Source organism: Eucalyptus grandis, chromosome 10 (genome assembly GCF_016545825.1).
Source record: "Eucalyptus grandis isolate ANBG69807.140 chromosome 10, ASM1654582v1, whole genome shotgun sequence".
NCBI lineage: Eukaryota > Viridiplantae > Streptophyta > Magnoliopsida > Myrtales > Myrtaceae > Eucalyptus > Eucalyptus grandis.
In genome coordinates, this window is record NC_052621.1 from 35031196 (window position 1) to 35059145 (window position 27950).

Below are 27950 nucleotides of genomic sequence, written 5' to 3' on the forward strand. Positions count from 1 at the left end.
AAAAATAATTTTGTTAGCGTAGTTCTAAATCTTTGCCCAAAATTTTAGTATAGCTATTTTGGTTAACTACTTATCGATATGACGAGTTCTAAGATAAAGATGCCCATACGCATGAAACGGTCGATGAGAGGATGATTGAACACTACATCAGTGATTCCTGACAACAATTGAGAGAGATAACATTGAAATTTCATGAAAGATTGACAGTTACATTAATAAATTCTAAAAAGTTGAAAATTGAATTGACATATGTATAATTTAGTTTTAAGATTGAATAATTTGCTAGAGCATTCGAAAGCATCTCAAGACGACTCCTTGAAAGCAAAAATCAACTTCTATTTTGTTGAGACATTCAATTGAATATGCTTTGCCAAGAGGGTAGATTCGACCTTTCTTTCAAATGTGAAATCGATGTGAATCGTCCGACATTGTTCAAGAAATTATGCAGCAGATTCAAAAAATGTGCCTGCCTATACAATATGATATCTATTGATTTTTCCCTATCACTTGTGTTTCCTCATCGAACCGGCATCTTCGGTTTTACATGAACCGTGCGTAATGCAGGTAATTCGATCGAGCCGAACCGGAGGATGAACAGTCCGAGGATGCCGATTGCTGCCTGCTTGATCTATGGTCTTTCCTCTCGTCGTGATCTGGGGGATGCTGCTGCATTATTCGTTATGAGGATCGACTGCTTCTTCTGCAGCTTCCCTCTCAAATTCCTGATCTTCGCCTCGACACGGGCCGTGAAGCCGATCTTGGTCTTCTGCCTCGCCTTCGACCGCTCCCGGGTCCACATGTGCCTGTCCTCGACGTCCTTCCTGGAGTACTTGATCTCCTGGATGATGTGGTGGTCCATCGGGAAGAAACACCGCTCGATGGATATGTGGACGAAGTAGAACAGGTTGCAGGTGACCGTGACCACGAGGATGATCCACCAGTAGCTGATCGACGGGCCTAGGACTTCGACGAGGATTTGGTAGACGTTGCCCGTGTACATCGGGGAAAGCATGCCGTAGATGAAGAGGGACAAGTACCAGAAGGCGACGCTGCCCCATATGAAGATGTGCTGGAACCAGGTGAAGTGGCTCATCGAGAGCGCGATCTGGCAGTTCACCACCCAAACTATGCAAGTGAACATGGTGGTCCCCACGACCGCCATGTCGGCAGTCTGCCCTCCTCTGCGGAACGCTTGCTCGGCGAAGAGGAGGACGTTGAACGAGAAGATGATTACCGAAGCAATTAGGCCGTTGAACATCATTCCGAGTATCTTGTACCAGTTGAAGAACAGATTTCTAGGCCCTTGCTGATACAGAGCCGGAAACTAGAAGCGGAGCAATATACGCATTAGCAAAGAGATCTGCATAAAGTCATGGATAACAGCACTAGGAATTTTCATCATGCTTTTTGATAGACGAACCTGTAAGCAGATTTCAGAGGAGACGTCTTGCTCAAACACGCCGAGCGAGATGACAGGAATTGATGTGACAAAGACATTGAAGAGTATCATGTACCAATCGTCATATATGGATTGCCCTGAGAAGCCCGTGACAGCCTCGAAGTAGAAGAAAGTCAAGCCGAATGCAATGTTTTTGTAGAAGAAATAGCATATCTGGACAGATGACAGTTCCAGTCAAAAGATGAAAATAGGAACAGGTGAAACTAACAGCTTCATGCGCCATTGTGCGTGTGGGGTGACTTTCCTTTTGGGTACAAGCACGGTATATTCAGTGGAAGACGAGAGAATGGGCGCGAAAAAGCTCAAGTACCATATTAGTGATCCTCTTGTAGCACCAGTGCCCATGGACCACTAAAAGTCTTTCCAGGAACCGAAACTGGGCGATAGCAAAATCGCTAGCCATGACTGCCTGCAACATTTTTTAGGCCGTAAGTTCAACATAACATCCACAAGGACAGTACCTTCCGAGTGATATCTTGAAGATGGCAACACGACAGGACAAGTTGTGAAGGAGAAACACTGAGGAAAAGCATCTCTCTCTCTCTCTCTCTCACGAATTGAGAAAACAGATTTAGGAATCGAAAAAGTATAATGCAAAAATAGTCACTAACCTGCATACCTTCGACCCCACTAATCCCTACTCCAATATCGGCTTCCTGAATCATTCCAACATCATTGGCACCATCACCAATTGCTAAAGTCGTTTTTCCAGTTCCTTCTTTCACCAACCTTGTCACCTGCCACCAATATTTGAATACTTGAAGTACAGACGGAAACTATTTCGCATGTGATAATCACATCTACCTTATTCTTGAAAATAGAAAAACATGAACAGAAAATTCCAATCATTGGAAAAAGATAGGAAACGTACCAGTGCTTTCTGTTTCGGAGAGACACGACAGCATATGACTGACGCGCAATCAACTGCTAATCTGAGGAACTGATGCTTCATGTCATCTTCTAAAGCATAAGTGAGACTTTTACCATCAATAATCAATGCAAATGCAGCGTGCGGATCCTTTTCAAGCTTGATCATTTGGGAGGCATTGGTAATTTGCATCGAAATGTCTTCCTTCACGGCCTGATGGGTGACAAAAAGCAACGAAGTCTACCCTCGAATGAAAATCATTTTCCTGAAATCAATTTCTCTGACTCTTTCTCAAAGCACAAATACCTTTTTCACATCTGGGTTCGCGTCGGAGTTCATTGCCGATATGCAAATCTGCTTCATCCCCTGCCTCAGCAGACTGCAAGCAAATCTGCATTCCAAAAGAAGTTAAAAACAACCATTCATAATCTTCTGGATGCATAGTTTTCAAATGAAGAATGAAATTAACCACGTAAAAGCTCCGAAAAGGAGTAAACTAAGGAGAGAAGTCTTCTTAATCTTCAACTTACCCGATGTTGATTGCAGTCTCCATCTTATCTCCAGTAAGAACCCAGATCTTAAGGCCTGCTTGGGCAAGCTTATCGATGCACTGAGGTACCTATAAAAATATTTAGAAGGTAAGAATTGAGTTTTGCTGAACTACACCGATCTATTATACTTGTAAATTTCAAGAGGACTCTTCTATTATACCCCTTTCTGTAGTTTGTCCTCTACAGCTGTAGCACCTACGAGAATCAATTCCCTCTCCATCACATCAGATACTTTCTCAAGCATCGCCTCTCGGTTGACCCCGATCGAAGTCTTTGCTTTGACAAACTCATTGTTCCAAGCTGTATATTCAGCCTCGTCGAGTGGTTTATAAGCAAGCGCCAGCGTACGCAACCCGGCCTCTCCATACTCATTCAAGTGTCTCGTAGTACTTTCCTCATATGTTCTTCCATTCTTAGCTAAACGTTCAAAAATGATGCTGCAGAGTTAAGGGTAGGAAGATTAGGGATCAAACGAATGAAATTAATCATAAGCAGAACTAGGTAGCGCCAAATGATCTTGAGAAGAAAACAATGTAAAGACACAAAATAATAGTAGGTCTCAATGCCAAAATTATCCTCTATTTTGAGAAGAAAATGGTGTATCTATCTATGGCTGTGGAGCATTGATCCTCTCTGGTTGAAAAATGTGAAAATGATATTGCCATTGATTAACCAGGTAATATTCCCACATATGCATCAGAAGAAGTGTACCGCAATGAGCCTCACCTGTCAGCGCCTTTGCACATTAGCATAATCTGCTCATGTTCATCCCGCACAATCACCGACATTCGCTTTCTTTTACTAGTGAAGTCCAAGAGATTAAGAATCTTATATTCCTGAAAATATTCCAGCGGTTGGTAACCAAACACTCTATGAATGCAACAGAACTTGGACAAAACCGAGTTGCTAGATATTTCAGCAGAATTTTTACCTTTCAACTGGATTTCCTGAGGAAGGATATCTCTCACGGACAAATACGCTTGATTGAGTTCTTCTGACAAACTCAAACCCGAATTCTCTTGCTGCAACAAGAAATGCTATTTCATCTGGTGACTCAGCTTCATAGGTAATATCGCCAGTCTCTTCATTTACCTCAGGAATCGCTGCATGACAAACTGCTAATATTCGTAAAAACAGTAAGATCATATCTGCATTGGACTCCCTCATCCAGTTCCCCCCCATAAGGCGACTATCCTCAAAGCTAAAGCCCTTGATGCTTGGTTTCGGACCCTGTTCATCCGCCAAAGTAACTACTCTCTCCAATCCGATTTCTGATGCCCCGAGACGACTTGAAGCAACTGATTCTTGCTCCGCGGGATCGATGGCCATCTGCTTAGCAGCGGCAATCTCAACTTCGCTGGATCTCACGCCAAAGGCTGTACCAGCAATGGAACACTTGAGGAAATCCATCTGATTGCAGGTCAATGTTCCCGTCTTATCGGACAGAATCGTATCAACCTGGCCCAATTCCTCATTCAGATTGGACGTCCTCGCTTGAGCAGGAGTTCCGCTCTCCTCATCGTACATGTTGATGTCTTGGTTTATGAATATAGCTTGTAAAAACTTCACCACCTCAATGGACACGTACAGAGAGATGGGTATTAAGTAGCCATACAGCATGAGAGCAGTGACAAAGTGGCAGAACCCTGATGTGGCCGCTTGGGCGGGGTCATAACAAGATTGAGGACTTTGGGGTTCTAAATACCACCAATCCGGCATTTGATACTTTGTCTGTATAAAGAAACCCATTGAACTAATAATGGAGACTGCAAGAAGAGTAGCGAGCAGAACATAAATGATGCGGTCCATCTTCTTCTCAACGCTGCTTCGCTTAGAAGGGGACTTGGTCGAGTTTTGCATGACCTTGCTGTCCTGACCAGCGAAAACTACCACACCATAAATGTAAGCCGTATTCCTCAGCTTTGAGTCCCTAAGAAGGATCTGGCTCGGATCCAAGGGATAGATTTGCCTGTCATACTCCAAATTACCCACGAAAGTGTAAAGACTAGGATTTGGGTCTTCACATCTGATCACTCCAGCAAAATCTTTGAAACTCTCATCACTATCTAAGGGTAAGGTGACCTCCAGCGATCTCTTCACCTTCAAGTTCGTCTCGCCATCTAAATTCATAGTTTCTACATAGCAAAGGCCATCCTCATAACGGACGACAGCAGAAGCAAGTCCGCGGGGAAAAATTTATCCTTCTCCACTTTCACAACATCGCCCACCCGAATCTTTCGCCACTGCTTACGACCAAAGACGCCACCTCCTTTATGAACACTAACCTTGCGGGCATTAACCTTTAAGTCCTGAATAAACCTGCGCCAATCTTCTACGGCCTCCTTGGCCATACTAACCCCGAGAACGAATGCCAGAGGCGCAATCATGCTCGTTGGCGAGAACGGAGAGAACTCAAAGAGAGAGCAGATTGCAGCAACAAGGAAGTATATGTTGGCAACGCGGCGGAATTGCTCGAAAAATGCTTTTGGCAGGAATGTGATGACATTGTACCTGGTTGTGGATATATAATTCGAGGAGTATTTGAGAGGCTGCTTCTTATGCATATGCGATGCATTGCAATGCACACGTCTTGAGTATCCAGGGCCTTGGATAGGGTGCGGTTCATCTCCCTCAACAGTGCTCGGGCGAAGGCATGCAAATGTGTAGAGGTGGCTCCGGCGGATCCTCGCCCTTATCCGACCGCGCGCCATCCTTGGCTACCTCACCTCATTCACACTGCTGTCCAACATGTCTTAACCAAAGCTATCTACACTGATATGAATTGCTCATGTTGCTTCCCACTGTAACGTCCCACTCAGTAACTAAAAGAAAAAATGTGATGAAGAACCTTTGACAGTGTTCTGAAATTCTTCCCTCATGCAGAATCCCAGAACCAGTTCCTTCTTCTTTGGCCTAACAACAAAGTATGATAATTTCGTTAGCGTTGACACGATGGGCATTAAATCGGCTGAGTCATTACCTATGAATTTTGACATATCACATACGGAATCACCAACAACGCTAAAACTTAATCCTTTGAAATTTAAAGAGGAGATCATGTTAGAAAAAGAAATTGGATTTCATATTCTTGCATAGCCAAGATTGATTCTTTTCTCTTTTTACCCCTTCTGTATAAACAACTGGGTTTGGAAAATCCTAGGAAAACTGATTTAACATAGCCAATTACGTACAAGTTTTTGACAGTTTCTTGCCTTAGAAGATAGATTAAAATTTTCATGTCGAGGGCCGAAATCACAAACATTGTCTCGAATTCACCACAGTTCTTCTCCAGAAATACATACACACGCAAAATAAACATTCTGATATTCAAGAAAACCCGGATAGATATCAGAACGGGAAGAATGCAGCCAAACCTGACCTGCAATTGGCGAGACAAGTGCAAACTTTTCATCCAAAAAACAATTCAAACATTTTCCGGATGCCTAGAATAACGAAGAACACGTTAACAAAAGGCTAAAAATAGGAGAAAAATCACCTGAAATCAGGAAGCCGATCCCAGTTAAAAACAAACCCACTTGAGAAATCATATAATTAGAGGGGAGCAACGACAGGAAAAACTCAGCTCATTGCAGATCAATTGCAGGAGAGAGAAGATCAAGAGACAAAGAGTTGGAGATAGAGAGAGGGAGAGAGAAGGTTTTTAAAACGAAAAAACGACAGATGGCTAATCTAAACCATCGACTCCCTACATTTATGTTCTCATCAGCCATCACTCACTCTGTTTCCTAACATGTCAATATTTTCTTTTTTTTGTCCTGTATTTATTTCCTGAAAAGCCAATATTGCAATCTTTGCATACTAAATATGACCTGGCGAACGGCATGAAGAATAATAGCCAGCCAGCCAGCCAGCCAGGTTGAGAAGAGAGGCACCAGCGTTTCTTAACCTCGCCATGCATGATGATACAGAGCTCTCATTTTTTCATGTGGAGAAGACTTTGGTTTACCGATGGACCGAATATCTTCTCACTTATGAGCTCGATATGCATAGCAATGGCAAAGCATGTGATTTGATTCGATGCAAAGTAAAGAACCTTATCAGAACTTGACATGTTGCGAATCCTCTTGGAAGAGAAGGCAAATTCTTTGATTCTTCAACTTCGATGGGGTTACAAGGCCCATGGGTTATGAACTTATTTTCCTAGAAATGTTTAGGCCATCTATCCTCTTGAAGACAGATTCCCCTGTTTTGTTATTTATAGTCCAATGTTTTTATCATCCAACATCTAACATTATATCGTGACACTTATGTGGAGTGATTTAGATTTAAAAGGTCATATCATCTTATGATCATGTGTATGAACTTGCTTGTTATTGAATAAAGCAAAATTCATGTGAACTATTGATAGAATCTTTCGTAGATGGAAAATTATAAATTTGATGCATTGAAGTGTCTTTCATTTTCAAGTAAGGCCTCATTACGGTGAGATCAACCAAATATGAGGAGAAATTGTTGTGAAAAATTATTATGCCTCATTAACAATGGTTAATTTAGTAACGGCTTGAGAAAAAAAAACAAATATATCACTCCTACAAGGTGCACAAGAAATCAAATTATATATAAATTTGGTGATTTCACCAATCGAGTTGTAAGTATCTGACATATCCCGACCCAACGATTTTCTATTAAGTGGTGATGAAAGGTCTAATATGTACAAATCTTCCCCCTTTTTTTTTATACCGAGGATTCAGCTTAACTCACCTTACGAGAACACAGCATCGACTATACTTCGGAAGAGACTAGCCCAACAACCCACCAGTCGAGGTCCCCCGCTTAAGTCACAGAATTGTTCTGGGAGTTGTGGTGGACTCTGGGAGTCGAACCCTAACTTGGCGGTCAAGAGACCAAAGCCTCCACCAGCGCAGCCATGCATGGGTGGGTTACAAATCTTCCCCTTTTACAATCAATTAGATCCGTTAATTCGTACAATTATTTATCCAATTGCAAACATTTATGAAACACTTTCTAAAGACCAAAAAAAAAAATAATAATAACAACAACAACGACAAAGTCTATGGCTCCTACCATAAAGGGTGTATGGCAAATCAAATCATAATAAATTTTTGGCTATTTCACCAATCTAAGTCACGGATATATAATAAATTTATACCCATGAAAGGTTTAATTTGTACAAATCTTCTCAATCTGATCTTTTAGTTGTAGAACTATTTACTCAATTGCAGACATTTCCGAAACACCACTAATATGAGATTTCATACCTAATTTTAGGTTAGAACCTCCACCAGGACCGCCACTTTCTAAAGATAAACAGATCGGATATTTGCCTAAGTAGTAGATAATGCACTTAATCTAGCCTGGCTGCATTTTCATATTCCCCTTTTTGGACTTTAGAGAAAGCACAAACGCATGGTAAGACATCAACAGGAATAGCAACTGAGACTTACGATTTGACAAATGAATCATTCCCTTTTTTATCTTTTGACCAGTTTTCGTATCTAATGGAGGTTGGCGTGGCTTCAACGGAGACGGTGAAGAAAGGACATGATTCTTGCATAATTTCCAACTTGACAGTGGCTCAATCTAGGTGATTTGAATCTCTTCAAGTGATGGGGCACCATATGGTCCATATCTGCCTCACTTTAGCAGGAATATTCAAGTGAGAAGCCCCATCACTTGGGCTCTGTACTTGACTGGACCAGGAGTTTTGACCCGGCTGCTCTCTTTCATTTCGAAACCTTACTGAACCCTGCCATCATACCAGCCGACAGCAATATATCAAATTCCTACGAATGATGACATACCATAATCAATTAGAATGATCATTCATTCAGGATGCAGCTCAGGAATTTACAAGTGAATACAAGAACAATAAACTTAGGAGTTGTGTTAGCCGGTCAACAGACATCTGATTTTGGGCCATCCAGAATTGAATAAAAAGCGCCGTGTGACAACAAGAAATCACAAATCAATATGTAAGATATGCTAAATTAATCAAGTGCATTGACTACCCTGAAAAAGGTTTGATGACTTGAGTCCAATGCTGACTGCAGAGAAGTTTTTCATGTACATGAGAATTTAGACATGATTATCTATATTTAGGCCAGATTCTGTGGATCAGGGGTCAACTTCGTTCTACTTCTGACCAAGGCAATATGTAGTGTCCCATTCAAAGAAGATTAGCACAGGCTTTTCTTTGAAAGAAAGAGGACTTCCATGAAGCACACGTAAGGCAGGCACAAGGATTGCAGCATGCTGAACCATATCATGTACTTGCTAATCTTTTCACAGCATTCAAGATGACGACGAAGCAGCATCACCATCCTTGCCCAAATGATATTTTCATGACGTAGCCCCCGTTTCCATCGAGAAGACAAGCATACGTTAGTCGACGTGATGGATTCTATTCAGTCTATATGTAAATATAGCTTTATCTGGCACGACCACTTATAGCACGAAGAAGCCAAAACACATATGCGCTCTCCATCAACCGAGAAAATCTTCAAGCATCTGAAAAAGAAGCTGAAGTAAGTTGTCCCGAGCATTAGAGAGACCTAACTCAGTAACTCATCTTCCTCCAGACAGAAACTTGACACGACTAATTTCCCCAGTTTTAGGACTAGCCCCCTAACCGCCAATGCAATTCCAACCTGGGAGCAGCCAGTCATCCACGCTCAATCATCACGGCCATATCCTTCGTGGCTGTTCGCAGCAGCGTCAGGTTAAAAGATCGATCCATAAAGTAAAAGAATAAGTAGTCATTTTGTCAAAGATGCCTGCAGCAACCACTTCATGACCAACTTGTGCAACAAGCAAGCCAACCAAAAGTATGGTTTACAAAAAGGAATATGTAGCGTGGTAAATAAAAAGAGGAATACAAAGTTAGATAGATGCATTTTCAGATTTGAGCGCAAACCTCATGAATGAAGAAATTATTTGCAAGGAGCCATAGATAATGCCATTCACCTTCCATGATTTATCAAATTCAAATTTAAAAATATCCAAGTTACCAAGGATTCCACGTAAATGAGAGGATCAAAATACAAACAGTACTTTCTAGTCGATCTATATGATACTTCACAGCTAAAAGCAAACACCGATCAACTTGAATGTTCAATCGCTCTCTTTCTTTCAAAATATCCAAAAGCAGCAGATACCTAGCAGATATCCAGATGGTACTCGACCTACGGGCGACAGATGCTTGGAAGAGTACTCTTGCTGAGTCCATCATTTGTGACTATCCGAATCCTTCTTTGGATGGATCGCCCCAATGATGGCCTCTATCTCTTCTTTTGCGCGCTCAAATACACTCGGCCCCTTGACTTCATCAACTGGTGTGTTCTCGTCAATGTCGTCGCTCGTCCCATGAGTTTCCTTGTGGTGGTGCGGCGATCTGTTGGCATGGACCACCGCCTCGACCTCTTCTTTAGCTCTTTCCAATATGTTTGGAGCCTTGACGTCTTTCCCTTTCATATTAAAGAGGCAAAAACATTGGCAACATATGAAAAACTAATTTATCACATACAAATTTCTCTGGACTTCTCACATTTGTAAGTAGGGTAATGCAATTAACCTGAAACTAAAATTTCCCAAAATCCACTGGAAGGATGAATTCTCTTACACGAGTATATAAACTTTCCTTTTTTCCATTCATTTCCAAGTAGAGTATCTCTACAGCTAAGAAATGACCAAAACCCACGAAAAAAAAAAAGCGATCTTTCTTTTCTTCTCCAGCTAAAAATTGCAAATTTGAAGACTTCATAGAAGCAAGAACCCGTGATTGCATCAAGGCGAACCAAAAGGACATCAATTCCAACATAAAAACGCAACGACCACTGCAAATTCGAAGGAACGAACTCTTCCGCGAGCAAACAACAGAGAATTAAGAAGCTGCAGCCCATAATCGACGCCTCAACGAAGATATTTAACGAATTTTCAAGATTAAAGCAGATGCGACATGACCCAGATGGAGTAAAAACCTGGCGATGAGTCACTGTGATCTGGCTTTGCTGATTCCGCCATTGGAGCTCTGCGAGAGAAAAAGGACCAAACAAGCTGAACCCGACCCTTGCCGTCGCTTCTTTAGGAGGAAGATGGATCTTAGTGGGCTTTGGGCCTCTTAACGGGCCCGATTGTCGGCCCGATTTCTGAAAGCGTTAGGGGCATGATTACTTTGGAAGACGACGACCCGCATGGTGGAGCAGCTTCGATTGACCAAAAAATTTACTGAGGTCGATGCACGTTCTTGATGATAAACAGGGATATGGAACAGAACAGTAATACACAGTAGGACGCGGGCTCTTGCAGGACCGTGACAAAACTGCACATAGGTGCTCAAATCATTGATGCGATGTGGATATTATTTAACTCGATAAGATTGATAATATTTTCAACATCTATTTCTATAATCAAATTCGATTCGACTCAGTCAAAGTTATAGTGTTTTATTATCATATTGATTCGAATTCCTAGCCATTCTCGGTGGAAACTAGGATTGGGTTAGTGTTAGTTTTCTCTGGTTTATCACAGTAATTCCACGCTCTCCGAAGACTAAACATGAGGATGTACTACAGGCTTTCACTGTCACCGCCCTTTCCATTAAATTGCTTCAAAGCTTCTTCTCACCTCACCCCACGAGTCATGGAAACACCACCGCCCCGCCTTCCCACCATCCTTGATGGACAAGGCAGGTCCCATCACCAACTTCCATTTTTTTTCTCCCTCCGAGATTTTCTGCATCGTTGAACGCGACTCCACGGAGGTCAAAAAGGAAAAAGGCGTTTTGACTCTCGACGGCGCTGCGGAAGTTTGTTTGCTGCAGGACCAAACCCTCGAGCGTTTCTCACGGCCCCGGGACGCGGTGGGGGCGTGCAACTTTCGTCCTCAAACCGTGTGGAAAGAAACGCAAGACACAACGCGAAAGAGGGGAAGAAAATGGTCCTCCACTAGGCCTCGACTTAGTCACTTAGAAAGTTTCTAACATCTTGTCTGGTCTTTCCCCACCTTACCTGCTGGAGCTGAGCTGCTCTGAGCTGACCCACCTGTTAGGAGTTGGATAGAATTATGGCAAGAGCGAAAGTGGCCATGGGCTCGTTTGATTCGGTTTTTGGGGAATGCATTTGTCAAAATGTAAATACCTTTGGATGGAGGGTGTTTTCCGAAATGCAAATATCATTTGGTAAAATTTGCATTAAAATACAACTTTAGCCAAAATACCATTTAGTAAAATTTACATTTGTAAATGACTTTTATTAAATTAAAAAAAAAAAAAAAATCTATTTTCTTTTTTGAGGTCCGGCGACGGTCGCCGGGTCAGGCAACCCTTGGCCAGCGATCGCCAGTGCATGCGATCCCTTGGCCGGCAATCATCGGCCTCCGATCGGCTTCTCTCCAGTGGAGATGAACAGTGATGAACAGTGGAAGTTGCATTCCGAAAATGCAACTTCCCAATGGACTTTTCTCCTCCATTCCCCCAAAGGCCTTTCAATCCCCTTGGAAATGCAATTGCATCTCCCCAAAGTTCTCAAAAAAATGAACTAAACACCACAACATTTGGCCAAATCCCTTTAGAACCCAAATGAGCATTCCAAATGCTAAACCAAACAGAGCCCATCTCGTGTTCGGTTCCAATACGCATTCGATTACATATTATTATCGTTGCTGCTAGATATCTTTATGCAGCGTCTGGACGTGGGGAGATCAAAGATGGAGTGTAATGCTGAATGGATACGAGGAATCTCTTTCGAAATGCCTTCTTCGGCGGTGTCGCCATTATGTTACGCGGTTGACTCATTGCTGTCGATGTTTCCATCCGTATGGGTAACAACGATAGCTCCAGCCTAGTGAGCGGTTGCTCTTTGGACAGTGTCGATGATGCAGTCACAATCCCAGCAGTTCTTTTGTCTGAACTTTTTGTTGGAGATCGATGCTCCATTACCAGTTGGATAACGAAGAGGGGATAGGAGGTGTGTTTGTGCTTTCAGTCCAATCAAGTCTTTATTTATTGCCACAGATTGACCAGTATCTAAAGATTAATGGAACAATATGTGAACCCTGCAAGCCAATTTAGTTTGAATCTTTGACTTCATGCAAATGGCTATAATCCGTAGTAATTTGCATGCAGTTGACGAGATTTGTACAAGTGAAAGCCGTATACCGTGCTAGAAGTGCTTTAATGTCATAACCAATTGTGCCCGCCTCACGGGTTGAGATATCTACTATAATATTTGTAGTTTCACACTTGTCAAGATTCAATCAAATCAATTAATCAAATCATTTAAGAGTCTAATCTTCAGCATAGTGGGCAAATAGGCGGCCAAAAGAAAACACCCAGAAAATTTCACCAAGGTAACAGGAATGTCCTCACTTTTCAAAATATCTTGAAAAATCTACAATTTTTATCTTAGGGACAAAATCCTTACTATTAAGTTTTCCATCCATGCAAGAAAATGTTAAACATTATGACGTGGCTAATGGCACTGACGTGAAGAAAAGGCACGTCTAAAAGATGCCAGGCACTTGTTAAGTGTGAACATGATTTTAAGATATATCTAGGAACCTGGGAAGTGGTCAATTTTTAGGTTTCAAGGTATGCAAGGTAGGCTCCAAGTTCTAAATTTTGAAAAACCTATTCCTACCAATAGTTTCATTTTCCACCTGAAACTTAGAACAAGTCTTTATATTTTTCTTGTTCGATACCCTAGCGCAATTCTACCGCATTTCATGACGTCCATGATGAGTGTATAATCTAAAACCACCGGTCTTTAACTATCACTTCCAAAAAGATCCATGACTATTTGTTAAAATTTAATGATTTTCATATATCTAAATATAAGTAATTAATAGATTGTAGAAAATAGTGATTATTAGAGGTAATAATTCACTGCAATCGTTCAATTAAAAACATAAGTAAAACTTGGATTGTCCATGGAACTGACCCTAAATCCTGTGACAAAATAAGTTATAAGTTTCTAGACATGCAAGGTAAATTTTAAATTCTAAAAATAAAGAAGTCTGTTTTAACAAGTAGTTCCGAGTAAAACCTGAAACCATTTTCCCCAAGCACTCTGTTGGCAAAAGTTGTTAGCATAGTTTCCCTGAACTGTCGGTCATTTTTATTTTTTAACTTGGGACTAATATACTTCTAATACGTTTCAGAAGATCATTGCAGCTCTTCTCTTCACTAATTGTATATCTCTAACACGTCTCCACTAACCATGTCATTTGCCACAGGAATTCGCTTGGATAAAAAATTTAATAGCGGATACTTCTATCTCTCGGATAAAAGTTCGCGAGTTATTAGTGAATGTCTGAAAAATCATGGTATTTTCGTCTTACAGGCAAAAGTTGGCTGATCGAATTAGGTTGGCCATTCCTATGGAGAAACCCTTTATTATTGTCTACGGTTAAAAACAAACACTTCATTTTTCCATTTTTTATTTTTGGTGACCCAGGAACTACCATACAGCCGGCAGCTGGCGGTATAAACCCGGGGCGGACTAAGCCACCACCATAGACCCAGCCGCAGGTGAGTCACGCGAATGCGACGCCTCTGGAATTCGAACTCCTCCCATTCGTGAGAGGGAGAGAGCCCGAAAGTCAGCTGCACCACCACAAGCGGTGGTTCATTTTTCCATTATATTTGTAAATGATTCGTCTTAAGTGGAGAGCTTTGGTGGTGGAGTGCTGAGCTAGCTCCCCTCTAAGTATAGTCGGTGATCGACGTTGGGGCCTATCAGGCCCTGTGGCGGCCGTGAGCACTCGTAAGATTGTGTCAGGCCGAATCCAGGATGATATCAAAAAAAAAAAAAAAAGAATATAAAAAGAAAACTCACAACTCATGATTTGGTTTAGGTAAAGTCGATTTTCTGGACAACCATGACTCGATCAAACTAAATTCCAGAGCATCCTTTCTTACCACCCCAACCGAAGTTTCTCGCGGACCTAAACCGAAGCAAATTTCACATTAATCTCTTTTCCTGTTCTACTTCCATTTTCTTGGAAATTTCAAAAGACAAGATTGGAGGAGTTTATTTTCCATGCCCCGAGCTCTAGGTCCTTGTCGGACGCAAAGACAAAACTTAGTGGTCGTTCGAGCTACCTTTCTCTCAAGAACTTACCCTGAATTTGCCCTAAAACCCTAATTACCTGATTTACAAAATCGTTATATATAATAATGACATACGCATTTGATATTTCCGATGTATATATGAGCTACAATGGAGACCTCATCAATGCTTTACATTCTTGTCCCCTTCCCCAGCTAAAGTCAGACCATAAACGAAGTCATTGCGCGTGGTCTAGAAGTTGCATGGGACGATGCTGTTGTCGACGGAGTATATAGACCTCTCCCTAAATTTCATTCATTGAAATTATATTACAAGATTGTCATTAAACGATGAGGTAAACAAGGCTGGCTGGCAAGATGACTGACCTGTTCAAGCACCCAATCGAACGGAACTAATTATAGTAGCGGATAAGTTCTGGATGAAAAAGATAGCGTCCGTACCGTCGTTCATTTTTCGTGATGTTATATAAGGTTTTCATAAATAAGAAAAGGGAACTTTGTATACGTGGAATATGCCGCCACGAAAGGAAATGAAAATTGGAAAAGGAATGGATGAGAGGGAAGACTACACATGGAGAAGAGAAAATTCTGGATGTTGACCGGCGCCTTTGACCAAATCTAACCAAACCTTTGACCGAGCAGATTGGCGGAGATCATGTTTTACGATAAAGAATACTTGTGGAAAAAACTAAAACTTTGAAGCCTTCTTGAAAGGCCATTTTTGGTTAGGAATTATTATATAAGCAAATTTATATATAAAAATCTCTAATTTTCTCTTATTTTATGTTGTCCATCCTCCGAATTTGTAGTTTCGAAGAAGTATGGGTTTTGAAATTAGAAAATGCAAAGCGCCATTACATGAAAATGGGGGATTCTTTTTTTTTTAGTAATTTATCGCTTTTTATTAAGACATTCTCTCGTACTAATCTATGAGTAATTCTAGCATACACCATCGGTGGGAAAATACATTTTCATAAACAGTCTTACTCGGCATTGATTCGATTGTTAGTGAGAGATTCGCGATACAATCTCTCTTTACACTACTAATATATGCTCTAATTTTTGTTAATCCAATGGGTCAATCTTTTTACCCGTCTTTCTCTTCAGTAGATGTTCCACTTCTAGAATTTTCAACATTTGTATTTTCGTAGCTCACAATTTAAGTATATTCCTAAATATGCTCTTACTAAAATCAAATGAATAGCTAATAAAAGGGGTAAATCACGTAAACACACTTACTTTTAAAGGGATAACTTCCACATGTTGATTACTCTATCGATAATCAACTTCCACCGTCGGTGGATTATAATAACGAGAGTTGCTCTCGCCATTTCATAATCGAATTCTCGAATCTTCAAAAAGAGAGACCTAATTATGCAAGCACGTAGCCCGGACTCGAACAAAGGTGTACTATAAGAAGTGAAGAGCACAACCCAATCCCTACGAACCCTTTTTCGTTGCTTGTACATTCATAAATATGCTCCTACTAAATCGAATGAATAGCTAATAAAAGGGATAAACCCCGTAAGCACGGTTACTTTGAGCGGATTTAGCTTCCACACATTGGTTACTCTATCGATAATCAATTTCCACGGTCGGTGGATTATAATAACGAGAGTTGCTCTCGCCATTTTAAAATCAAATTCTCGAATCTTCAAAAAGAGAGACTCGATTATGCAAGCGCGTAGCATGGACTTGAACAAAGGTAAACTATAAGAAGCAAAGAGCACAACCCAATCCCTACGAGCCCTTTTTTGTTGCTTGTGCATTCCTAAGTATGCTTCTACTAAATCAAATGAATAGCTAATAAAAGGAATAAACCCGTCAACACGATTATTTTTAACAGATTTAGCTTCCACGCGTTGGTCACTCTATCGATAATTAACTTCCACGTTGGTAGATTATAATAATGAGAGGTGCTCTCCCCATTTTATAATTGAATTCTCGTGTCTTCAAAAAGAGAGACTTGATTAGGCTTGTGCATAGCGCGGACTCGAACACCAATAAACTATAAGAAACAAAGAACACAACCCATTACCTACTCACCCTTTTTTTGTTGCTTGACCAATTCTTGCCCAAGAAACTCTGAAAGTACTAGAATTACTTGAAATTTCATGTTCAAAACCACGAGTGTACTGGATTGACATGACTAATTTTCCGTGAACATCATGGCTTTGACAAGTGATTTGGGTGTTACATGGTGTGAAGTGTCTACGGAAAAGGAGACTTGAAAAGTATGTTGTAACCATCGATAAGTTATTTCCCACTTGTGTCCCAACTTGCAGTGTTTTTTTCCTCATTGGGTTCCATTTTCTGCAGCAAACCTTTTGTCGATGAGCAATGGTATGCCCAATCAAACCGCAACTGTGACAAATGCCGTCTATCAAATTTAATCAAACGTCATCCACACGTAGATGAGTCGAAAAGTCCGTTAAAAACCATCTTGTGGTAAACCAGTTGTACGAGACGCATCGGTCAATCAAATCTAAAATTTCAAAATTGAAGTTGGTCATTGGTCAACCCCGAATATTCTTAAACATTTGAAGTATACATAAATCTTTTCTTTCACGTCTTAAGAAAATCTTCAAAAGTAAAAACTTTCTCACTTCGGCCCTCTCTCACTTCAACCCTCCAATCCAAATGAGGGACAAGTGACTTACAAGGTCAAGTCTCTTACCGTCGAAAAAATTACAAATAATGCGATGTACCGTAAGATACAGGATGTCACTAGCAATAGATACAAGAAAATTTCATTCTACTTTTGCAAAAAAAGATAAAAATTACAGAGTAGATTCACTGCAATAAAGCCAACGACTCTGCTACTTGAAGTAAATGGCCTTTACCCGCACGGTACGAGGTCATCTCCTAGTGGTAAGCCCCCGTCTAAATGCTGTGTCTTTTGCACGATCAGCGTGGGCTCCACGTTCCTGTGGCTGGCTGCTTGTATAAAAGGGAACCTGGTCGGTTTGGTAGAATTCAAAGACATAGGAACACTGATGTTTTGTTTGGTTGAAAGGAGCTTAGCTTTTTGCCCTTTGAGCCTAGTTGAGGTAAGACTCTCTCTCTCTCTCTCTCTCTCTCTCTCTCTCTCTCTCTCTCCCTCTCTCTTTCCCCCTCTCCCTCTCCCTGGGGACATGGTGTCATTCACTTTCTGGCTATTTTCAGATTGTGTTCATTGTACCTGAGGGTGATTTTTGTAATCCTGTTGCTTCTTGGACTGCTGAGTCATGCAGAAATTATCTGCTTGGCTTTTCAGCTTCTATTCATGGAAGGAATGTTGTGCTTTTTTAATCGTCTCATTTGAGTAATTCTGAGATTCCAAGAACTGCAAAAGTTCAAAGTTTTCTTCTTGCTGCATAAGTTTGATGATAATAGTGGGACATTACAAGACAGAATATTATTCAAATGAAGAGCTAGATCAAATGAGGATGTCTGCACTCCTTCCAGTAGATAAGAACTGAGATTGTTATTACTGATTCAGATTGAATTCCAGATCAAAATGTTCTCTTCAATTATATCAAGGTCGTGACTCTGAATATTTCATCAGATGGCAGCATGGCACTCTGCATCTTTCGTTTATAACAAAATCTCGAATCACTGATCATACTGTTTGATATTTGGAAATGCAGACAGAGCAGAGGTAATAGAAGTAACCTCCTGCTGATCACTACACGAAATACGAAAAGATGGCGTGGAGAAAGATTAGCTGCAAAAGGGTCTTGGATGGAGCTACCAGGTCGGATGATTCCAAGGAGAAGCGCCCTAAGAGGCGTAAGTCTGAGAAATTAGAAGCGAAATACTCCCATGATGAGTGCAAGTTCATCCGCTCGTGTTATTCCAACAAGACAATATCTGAGTCCGAGGATTTGATTTCTCCAACACCGGCCAATGAGCTCAATGAGGCTGCCATCACGCTTCAGAAAGTTTACAAGAGTTACCGAACAAGACGGACCCTTGCGGATGGCGCAATTGTTGTTGAGGAGCTCTGGTAAGGTCTAGTTGATCCCTACTTGCAGTTATGTTCCAAGAGTTTAAACTGTTTTTCTTCTCTGGGTTGTAATGGATTTTGTCATCATGCAAATGTCTCTACTGATGTGTTGCAGGTGGAAATGGTTGGACTTCGCAGAGCTTCGACAAAGCTCCATCTCTTACTACGACACTGAAAAGCCGGAAACTGCTGTCTCAAGGTGGGCAAGGGCAAGGACAAGAGCTGCAAAGGTATTTTTCTTCTTGTTCTTTCCTTTTTGCACACCATTTGAATTCATTCTTATCATTTAATATTTACTTTTCACTGCTGACTTGTTCCCATCTATATATGCTGCCCTTCTTGACCTTATTAGCTAAAATCCCCAATTCCTTTCTCATTCTCATCCTCTCCTCCATGTCGAGGAAATTTTTGATCGCTTTTGTTTCTTTACTAGGGTCAATCTTCTCAACAACAACTGCAGAAAAAAATGCAATTTTTTTCTTCTTTTTGTTGTCCGAGGTGTTCGTGTATGATTCAGATTGGGATTTGCAGGTAGGGAAGGGTCTTTCCAAGGATGAGAAAGCTCAGAAACTAGCCTTAAGACATTGGCTTGAAGCTGTAAGCACCTGTTCTTAATGCCCTAGGGACAATCATGTTCTTTCCCTATTTTTGCGGGCTTTTTCTGACTACGCATATTAACAGAAGTACTACCGCATTGACAATTACTGTCGTGGCAAATTAACCTTTGTTTTTGCAACTAGCGTGAGGACAGTAATGATCAGCTGACCTGAGTGGAACTAGTTCTTTTGAGAGAAGAATTTTTCCAAGATGAGAACGGAGAACCATGTTAATCAATACAAACAGTTTTTTTGACTAATTTCCCTGCTTTCCGTACCATTGTCTCCCCCTGATGTCATCAACCACCAATGAAAACTTCTTAAACCCTCTGAATTTGATTTCAAAGGTCTTTGAATGTCTCTTGTGGGGCTGATCTGACATCAATCAAGTAAGGCGATTGGATTAATTAACCTTTGAACTTTTCTCATCTTCTGCAGATTGACCCGTTGCATCGTTACGGACACAATCTGCAGTTCTACTACAATGTCTGGTTTGCAAGTGAGAGCTCACAACCTTTCTTTTACTGGTAAATCCTTGATAAACAACAAACTTACGGCATGGCATACCAGGATCTGCTTCTAACTTCGCATCTGCAAAATTTGAAGGTTGGACATCGGAGATGGAAAAGAACTGAATCTCGAAAAGTGCTCAAGGAACGCTCTTAAGCATCAGCGCATCAAATATCTTGGACCTGTAAGTACAGCAGAGTAAGAAATCAAATTGCTTTGACCAGAGAAGCTCCGTTTTCCGTAACGGAGTTAACAAATAGGCTGCTAAGGCATGATATTATGGCCAAACCAATGCTCGTCTTTGACACTCCATTGTCTTATATGGGTTCATGCTTTGTCTTTGTCGCAGAAACAGAGGAAAGCTTTTGAAGTGGTCATAGAGAAGGGAAAGCTTTTGTATGGGCAAAGCGGCGTGCCTCTCAACACGGTGGAGGGATCGAAATGGATCTTTGTCCTAAGCACGTCGAGGAAATTGTACGTGGGGCAGAAGAAAAAAGGCCAATTTCAGCACTCCAGTTTCTTGGCGGGAGGAGCCGCCACCGCAGCTGGAAGATTGGTCGCACATGACGGCATCCTCAAGGTACCCTCAACTTTGACAGACACCTATATATGCCCGCACCAGCAGCTTCGATCTAAAGAAAATGTATCGGTCGTGACCATTGATGTTCCTTATCATCTCTCATTCGCTCATATTGCAGGCGATATGGCCTTACAGTGGTCACTACCACCCAACAGAAGAGAATTTCATGGAGTTCATCAGCTATCTTCGAGAACACAATGTGGACTTGACCAATGTCGAGGTGAATTCCTGACGTCTTGGGCATGAATTAAGAAGCTTTTTATTGAGCTAAACCATTTCTTCCCTAGTTTCAAACTCACATCCATTCTTGTATGCCACAGCGATGTGCAGCGGACGATGAAATTCCGCCGAAACTTACTCTTGAGGTACTGTCCGAATCCCCTGGAGACCGCAAGGACAGACCAACTGCAAGTTATGCAATCTCCAGCATATCCAACGAGGCTGTCGACAGAACCGAGGCCGAGGAAGATAAACCGGCCTGTAAGTCGGGGAAGCCGCCGGGGCAGAAATGGAGCACGGGAGTGGGCCCGCGAATCGGGTTAATGAGAGAGTACCCGTCGAGCCTCCAGTTCCAGGCGCTCGAGCAAGTGAAGCTATCCCCGAGGAGCTGCGGCACCAACGGTTTCTTAACCTGTAACGGTCCTATCCCGTCGCCACGGCCCAGTCCTGGGATCCACCTCTCGCCTCGGATCGCCCACATGGGGCGAGCCGGCCCCTAGTGTACATTATTCGCCACATACACTCCCCCATCTCGACGGATCAGCCCATTTTGACGCGTTCCGGTCCCGGGAAAATTCATTGCAGAGACGACATACTTAGGCCTGACATAGGTCCCCAAATGGTACAGAATAACACGTTGTAGATCATCACCACACAAGCCGACACGGTTCTTTATTTGTTCATTTGTATCATTTCTAAGATCTCACTTCCCGCCACACAGGCGTTGCCATTGTCTACAGAAATTTCCATTGGATTTTGCGTCGGTCAAATATTCTATTTTCCAAACTGCTTCGCGCGATGTTTTTCCAACAACGATAACTTGGGGTGTGGGGAAAATCCGAGGACAACGGGTCGTCGAGGAGGAAATGTCGTACTAATCTAGTAAATTTGCATGCATGGGAACAACTCCGCCAATCAAACTCAGTCAAATGTCATCTACGTGTAGGCAGGTCGAGCTATTCCCTAGTCTCGTTTCGTCGTCTCCCCGCATCGTTGAGGAAGACTGGCTATAAAGGGAGTTCCCCTGACGCTTTGATCACTTGCTTTGTCTCTTTTTCTTGGTCATAATTCAAAGTTGGTAGCACGCCCACGATGACCGTCGTGCCGTGGATCTCTCGTCGCAATTATCCTTGATGTACCCTGAATTGAAATTTTAGGGAAGATGTAAAGCTGAAAATGAAATTTGCAAACATAAGTAGGTAAGGTCATATTTCAATGAAAAACATCCGGCACTCTCCTTTGTCACAAACAAGCAATGCATCAAATACGTCGATAAGTCATATGTCCTCTCGACAAGGTAAGAAGAATGCCACTGCATACGCAACGGGCACATGCATATACCGGCAGTTTTTGAAGTACGGAAAGGTTAGTTAACAGGACGACTCATGTGAAGCTTGGTGGCTCACATACTCGTAGTCTTAAGTGATTAAAAATTTAAAAGTTCATCTCCTTCAATGCTATGTACTCCTTCGGAAAGTAGGAACAGTCCGATTCCTTCGCAAACAGGATCCGACAAGGCATTGCCACTTTTTTCCGGTCAATGCATTCAATTTCTTCCGCCAGATTCTAATTAGTGATGTCGATCATTACGCAGAGAGCATCTGCTTGTCCCACAAGGGTGATGATGCAATTGTACTGATACGAAAGGACCGTGTTCATCATGTCTTTGGAACAAAGGAAATGACATCATGAGCAGACCTGGATTGGAAAAGTTCAGCTCCCGCCATGAAAGAAGGGTAAAGCAGGCATGCCCTAGATAGATTACTCAATACTCAAAGTAGACAGATCAATCATTCAAGTGTCAAGAACCAGAATGCAAAAATACCAATTTTCCTTCCGCTAAAGTGAAGAAAGAAAGCAACAGGAAAAGCGACAACAAAACAATCTTGGAAAAACAGAGGGTCTGTATTCTGAACCCCTGTGCTCAAGTTCGGCCATTGTCAAAAAGAAACTGCAAACCCCCACACAAAACCTACCAATAATTAGATGGCGAACAATAACTTAGAGAAACACGTATCGAAAAAATTAAGCATATCTTAAATCAATGGAGAACTAGTCTAGCATTACAATCTCGGATGTATACATGATTGCATGTTCGCTGAATTCGGCAAATCCTTATTGCTCTCTTCGAAGCAAAGATAAAATCCAGTCCGATGTAGCAGCTGTGGCGTCTTCCTGGTCCTTTAAAGAAAGCGATAGAGGCGTGACCGCAACCTGTCATATTGGAGAGACAATGAATTAGAAGAAGGTGGACATTTGAGGTGAGACATCCCAGCAACCAAAAAAGTACTTCATTGTCAGCGGTCTCGTTACAAGCATATTCACTTAGTCTCCGGCTTAAAAAGGACTTTGATCTTTCCATAGCATCCTATTGTATATAGTGGCAAGAGCTTCTAATAGTCATATTCCTGACATTTGTGCAACAGGGGTGTCTGCTTATGAATGAGTGTCCTATTATGGATCAACTATGAAAATTGAGGTATGACATAATTATTGCACCGGAATTAGATCATGACATCAAAAAACTATAGCATCCAAGCAAGTTCAGGGATGATCAGCAGAGTTCCAACCATCCAAAGTCTATCAGAAAAGAAGATAACCCAATGGAGAACAGAATCAATCAAAATTTCTCGATAGATGCACAATTCCCAAATAGAGGCACACAAGATTGCAAGGGTGTGCCAAAATTAATCCACGTCTTTTCCAGGTAGCCACCAAGATAAAATTATCCACTTGATTCCTCCATGCAGAAAGTGGTCACTTATTTCAAGTTTAAAATAGAACATCTGATTTGTCATAACTACATGATCCTCCGAATTTTTATTGGCTTACCACCAAAATTTTACAGCAGCGATTCTTGATAGTCAGTTCTAGAACTCCTACCTTCTCAACTCCATCCATTAACCAAGTTGTGATTAACAGATTGCTATAAGCCACCTATAATATCTTTTTAACCATAGACAAGAGTAATTAATCCATATCAATGAAGAAGTAAATCCAAGGATAGGTTTCTTTCCCATTGATTAGGTGTGAAAGAATCGTGCACAGCCATGCTGGGACTTCAGTTAAATATTTCATTTGTGCAATTTGAAGATCTCAAAGAAAGGAGGCACAATAGATAAACTTACAAATCCATTCTCCAGAGCGCTGATATCCAATTCTTCATCTGCATCGCCCTGCTCTCTGTGCATGAACTGTGTATTCGCACAAATACCAACAATCAACATACATTTCATGTACAGAAAACTATTTAACAGGAAGTTAATCAGTTCGAAATGTCGGACAGCCAAGCTACCCAGATTAACAGGATCCTTTTAGAAAACCTTCCAATTCAGCCGTGAAAACACTGACTGACTATATACATTGTAGCAAGACACAGAAAAAGATGCTGTAACCAATGGAGACCAGATAGCAAATGCAATTATCGAGATATAGTTTTTCATGATTGCAAAATCTGCTAGGTGTTTATGAATTACTTTTAGCAACAACATAAGTTATTAACTTCTCCTTACCTCTAATCTGAAGAACTTCTTCACTCGGTTTGTGTCAGGTTTCCCAGCAGCACCAACTGATTCTATCTCAACAAGACTTTTCCTCTGTGTGGTTAAACGCCGAGCTGCACCCTGAGAGGAGTAATGGATGTCACAAGAGGTGAATCAAATGGCCACAGCCTAATTGCCCACACAATCAACACATAGGCAGTGCTCCTCAATTTAAGGTACTCACAGCAGCAGATGCATCTCGACTGAGCTGCGCAAGTTGGAGACCAAGGCTTTGTTGATTGGACATAAAATGCCCAGAAGATGGATGCCTATTAGCTGAAACAGCTTGCCAGTTCAGAGTTGATCTCCATAAACTTTGCTTCGTAACTTTGAAACCCTGTCAATCAAGTATAAGTAGCATATAAACAGACAACCAATGCAAAAAAATATTTTGAAGAAGAGTCAGTGTTGTCTTCCATGTTCAACAAGGCATTGAATGCCAAAGAAACATGCAAAAGCATGATTACTTTCATGATTACTTTTTCCTACAGCGTATTAGGAAATTCATAGACTAAAAAGTTATGCAGCTATACAGGGAATTCTTATTGCTTCACTAAAAATGAACGCTCAAGATGAAAGCACAAGCTCAAAAGCATCAATATCTGAATCAGATCATACTATTAACAAATGCTGAAGATTAAATACTATACTGAGCTCCCAAAAACTGGAAGCCATGCACAAATTTGATTGACCATCAACAACGACGAGGTGCCCCTGCCACGATTACTAAGAATTGCAGATCAACTGAGATCGATGTCCAAGAGAGAATTGAAGAACATAATATAGTAACACAATCGTTTGCCCTCAACATAAAGAAGATCTTCAGCTAAATAAATATTTTCGCTGGTACTTTTCAGCGAATTATTATCAGTAAATAAATGTTTTCTTTTCAACTCAGAGAGACATTTCAGGTCTAGAAATCCCTCTGCAGTAAGGTTTCCACACTGCGCATATGAGCAATCAGGTGTTGCCATGTACCAGCATGCCAGGGAAATTTGGGCAGATGCAAAGTCATAAATAGGAGTAGAAAGAAAAGAAAATGATGTTCTGCTTCTGCCAACTATGCATTTTATGAGGTGATTAAAGTGCACGAAAAGCTAATCACCAGATGAAGTGACTTCCTAAAATCAACTCATGCCAACAAAAGGTGAGAAGAGATAACATATTGCAACATTCATTAGATAACTCTGACCATCCGAATGTTTCAGGCCTACGAATGCCACCTAACCTACAGAGGGGTGATTAAAGTATAAAATCCTTCAACAAAACAAGGATCAATCGCTGTGCATGCATTCAGCCATTGCTGGAATTTGTGAATTATTAAAGTAGAAAAACATGGAATTATCCAGAGGAACCGATGTGCACAAGTCATAGCCAACAAATGTCATCTCATACACAGTTCTATACGCACAAGATAGGATAACAAAAAACCATGCATATACTAGTCCCAGCACATTTCAGGGAACTTCAGAACACAAACCTTATTGTTCAAAGGAGATATTGGAACTCCAATATTCAACGAGCAACTTTTTGGAAAAGTTCCCTTTTCGATATCTCTGATAGTTGCATTTATTAACGGTAAGCAGACAGCGACTGCGTCCTTAAAATCACTTTCTTGACTCTCATCCTTTTTCCTATAAACATTGAATCTTTAGGAAAAACTTATAAAGAAGAAGAAGAAAAAGAAGAAGACAATATGTTCAAATAGTACAAAGGGTGGTAGCTTACCAGTTCAGCGATATGGACAAAGATGGTATACCGCAAATTAATGCTTCTCTAGCTCCAGCAATGACACCAGAGTAAAACCTGCCAGAGTCTCAATTCAGACTTTTCACAGTGAAACGACTCATTGTTTTCTGAAAGTCTACAGCATAGTTATGCTTCATCAATTCAGAAAATACAAGCATATTATGCTTACATTTGATTGCCACAGCTTGAACCTCTATTGATTCCGCTAATAACCTGAATATGAAGAAAATATTAAAACTTCAAACAGGTCCAATATTAAAACCAAAGGACAGAATTACACTAGCAGCATCAGACACTAACCAATAAAGGCTTCGACCATGAAAAAAGTGCTCCAGATAATGCTAATGAGACACAATCCACAGGAGTCCCTGCCCAAAAGTAAAATGCCAAAGGAATACGGCTATAAGCAAGCAGTTTCAACTTCACCACGTTACTCGCATATGGTACAAGCAAAATTTACAGATCTGATTTCAATAAATAGCATTCGTACTTTGGTTCGAAAATACTCAGACCTGGATGTGGCCACAATTATAACTTTTGAACATATTTTAAGCACTTCATAGATTCAGATTCCCTAAAGCAAAAGCAACATAAATCATCGAAAGTCATGAGCACGAGTAGCAGCCCCACCCGAAACTTCGTAAGCCACGGCGCCATTTATTTCGGCAGATGTCACAGCCACCGTTTCTCTAAGAGTCACAGAATGACCGGAGGCCGATTTGTCCCTAAACAATGCCAAAATGAAACATTTAAACAATCACTAATAGAAACTGAAAGCAACGTACCAAGCATCCTCCCAGAGCCAAAATCAATACAAGAGAGATGAACAGAAAAAGGAAGAAGCAAATGTCGCCGCTCAATTGAATAAGGGGGACAAGTGCAAAGAAAACTGAGGAAAATTGACATAATGAGGAGCGAAAAAAACGTCATTTTTAATAACCACTGCGCTGATTGAAATCAGCGTCGCAAGCATAGTGGTAGGTAACGTCATGATAGAACGGCCGAACAACCAGAATCTCGGTACTCGATCGCAGCAGAAGACAAAAATATTCCAAGCAGAGACGATACGGCCGAATAATTCCGGCAACGATAGAAACCGAAGCAAGCTTAATCGAAATGCGAAACATCACACGCCAATCCAAATAGAAGACCAGCATCGACGAAAGAAGGACGAGCGACGAAGCCGAGAGAAATTCCAAACGGCGAGCGAGAGAGCGAGCGAGCGAGAGAGGGAGACTCACGATTGAGGAACGCAGACGTGGACATTGCAGAGGCCTTCGCGGACGAGCGCTTCGACGAGGCAGGCGAGGCCGGGGGACTCGATTCCGTCGCTGTTGGTGACGAGGACGATCGGCTTCGAGCAATCGTCGGCGCCGGCGCCGCCGGGGGCGGAGTCCGAGGTGGAAGGCTCGATCGGCTCCGCGGGACCGCCGCCGTCCTCCTCCTTGCGGCGGGCGAGGACCTGCTGGAGGTTGGAGACCAGGCCCGGGGGTAGCTGGTTATCCTTAACGGACGCCATGGCAATGAAATGCAGATTCAGATTCTAAGCAGTAGAGAGAGAGAGAGAGAGAGAGAGAGAGATGGAAGAAATAGCAATGAAATTCTAGAGAGAGAGAGAGGGGAAAAGGAGCGAGCTTGATGTAAGAGAGAAGAAGAAGGAGGATGAGGAGATTGATGATGGACCGATTCTAACGGCGTCATACAGGAAGAGAGAGAAAGCGAGGAAAGCCTACGACTGTAGAGAGAGAAAAAGTCCAATGGCTCGGGTTTAGAGAGAGAGTGTGGGGTCGCAGTGACAGCGCCCCCCTTTTTTTGCTCGCAGGTCCCTCAGCTCCTGTGCAA

At 41.6% G+C, this 27950-nt stretch overlaps 4 protein-coding genes across 4 annotated transcripts; 1 reads left to right on the forward strand and 3 right to left on the reverse strand.

The window, feature by feature from the left end:
• Nucleotides 1-366: 366 nt before the first annotated feature.
• LOC104423009 (probable phospholipid-transporting ATPase 4) lies at nt 367-6859 on the reverse strand. Its single transcript, XM_039303957.1, is given in 13 exon segments — nt 367-1324; nt 1421-1612; nt 1770-1868; nt 2071-2196; nt 2331-2540; nt 2634-2718; nt 2858-2946; nt 3039-3315; nt 3605-3714; nt 3748; nt 3810-5040; nt 5043-5791; nt 6709-6859. Coding segments are annotated over 12 exon segments (3663 nt in total). The 5' UTR covers nt 5590-5791; nt 6709-6859; the 3' UTR covers nt 367-628.
• A 2947-nt stretch (nt 6860-9806) lies between these two features.
• Nucleotides 9807-10980, reverse strand: LOC104423010. Its single transcript, XM_010035465.3, has 2 exons — nt 10837-10980; nt 9807-10323 (listed from the first exon to the last, which is right to left on the reverse strand). The coding sequence occupies exons 1-2, from the start codon at nt 10877-10879 to the stop codon at nt 10085-10087; spliced, it is 282 nt and encodes a 93-aa protein (XP_010033767.2). The 5' UTR covers nt 10880-10980; the 3' UTR covers nt 9807-10084.
• Nucleotides 10981-18561: 7581 nt separating this feature from the next.
• On the forward strand, nt 18562-21472 carry LOC104423011 (IQ domain-containing protein IQM4-like). The gene is made up of 8 exons (XM_010035466.3): nt 18562-18912; nt 19028-19142; nt 19444-19509; nt 19947-20035; nt 20115-20202; nt 20368-20598; nt 20717-20818; nt 20919-21472. Exons 1-8 carry the CDS (start codon nt 18611-18613, stop codon nt 21315-21317), a joined length of 1392 nt encoding a protein of 463 aa, XP_010033768.1. The 5' UTR covers nt 18562-18610; the 3' UTR covers nt 21318-21472.
• A 1114-nt stretch (nt 21473-22586) lies between these two features.
• Nucleotides 22587-27830, reverse strand: LOC104423012 (5'-nucleotidase SurE). Its single transcript, XM_010035467.3, has 10 exons — nt 27350-27830; nt 26739-26833; nt 26409-26476; nt 26278-26321; nt 26088-26165; nt 25840-25993; nt 24544-24696; nt 24330-24440; nt 23946-24011; nt 22587-23031 (listed from the first exon to the last, which is right to left on the reverse strand). The coding sequence occupies exons 1-10, from the start codon at nt 27625-27627 to the stop codon at nt 22933-22935; spliced, it is 1146 nt and encodes a 381-aa protein (XP_010033769.1). The 5' UTR covers nt 27628-27830; the 3' UTR covers nt 22587-22932.
• Nucleotides 27831-27950: the final 120 nt, after the last annotated feature.

What these genes read in the sequence shown, in the direction of transcription:
- LOC104423012 (XM_010035467.3), bottom strand. Translation starts at nt 27,627, where the DNA reads ATGGCGTCCGTTAAGGATAACCAGCTACCCCCGGGCCTGGTCTCCAAC. An exon ending in CATGGTCGAAGCCTTTATTG is followed by an intron (nt 26,322 to 26,408) that starts GTTAGTGTCTGA and finishes CTTCATATTCAG; the next exon opens with GTTATTAGCGGAATCAATAG. An exon ending in GTCGAGATGCATCTGCTGCT is followed by an intron (nt 24,441 to 24,543) that starts GTGAGTACCTTA and finishes TACTCCTCTCAG; the next exon opens with GGTGCAGCTCGGCGTTTAAC.
- LOC104423010 (XM_010035465.3), bottom strand. Translation starts at nt 10,879, where the DNA reads ATGGCGGAATCAGCAAAGCCAGATCACAGTGACTCATCGCCAG. An exon ending in TCACAGTGACTCATCGCCAG is followed by an intron (nt 10,324 to 10,836) that starts GTTTTTACTCCA and finishes TTAATATGAAAG; the next exon opens with GGAAAGACGTCAAGGCTCCA.
- LOC104423011 (XM_010035466.3), top strand. Translation starts at nt 18,611, where the DNA reads ATGGCGTGGAGAAAGATTAGCTGCAAAAGGGTCTTGGATGGAGCTACC. An exon ending in ATTGTTGTTGAGGAGCTCTG is followed by an intron (nt 18,913 to 19,027) that starts GTAAGGTCTAGT and finishes GATGTGTTGCAG; the next exon opens with GTGGAAATGGTTGGACTTCG. An exon ending in GCATCAAATATCTTGGACCT is followed by an intron (nt 20,203 to 20,367) that starts GTAAGTACAGCA and finishes TCTTTGTCGCAG; the next exon opens with AAACAGAGGAAAGCTTTTGA.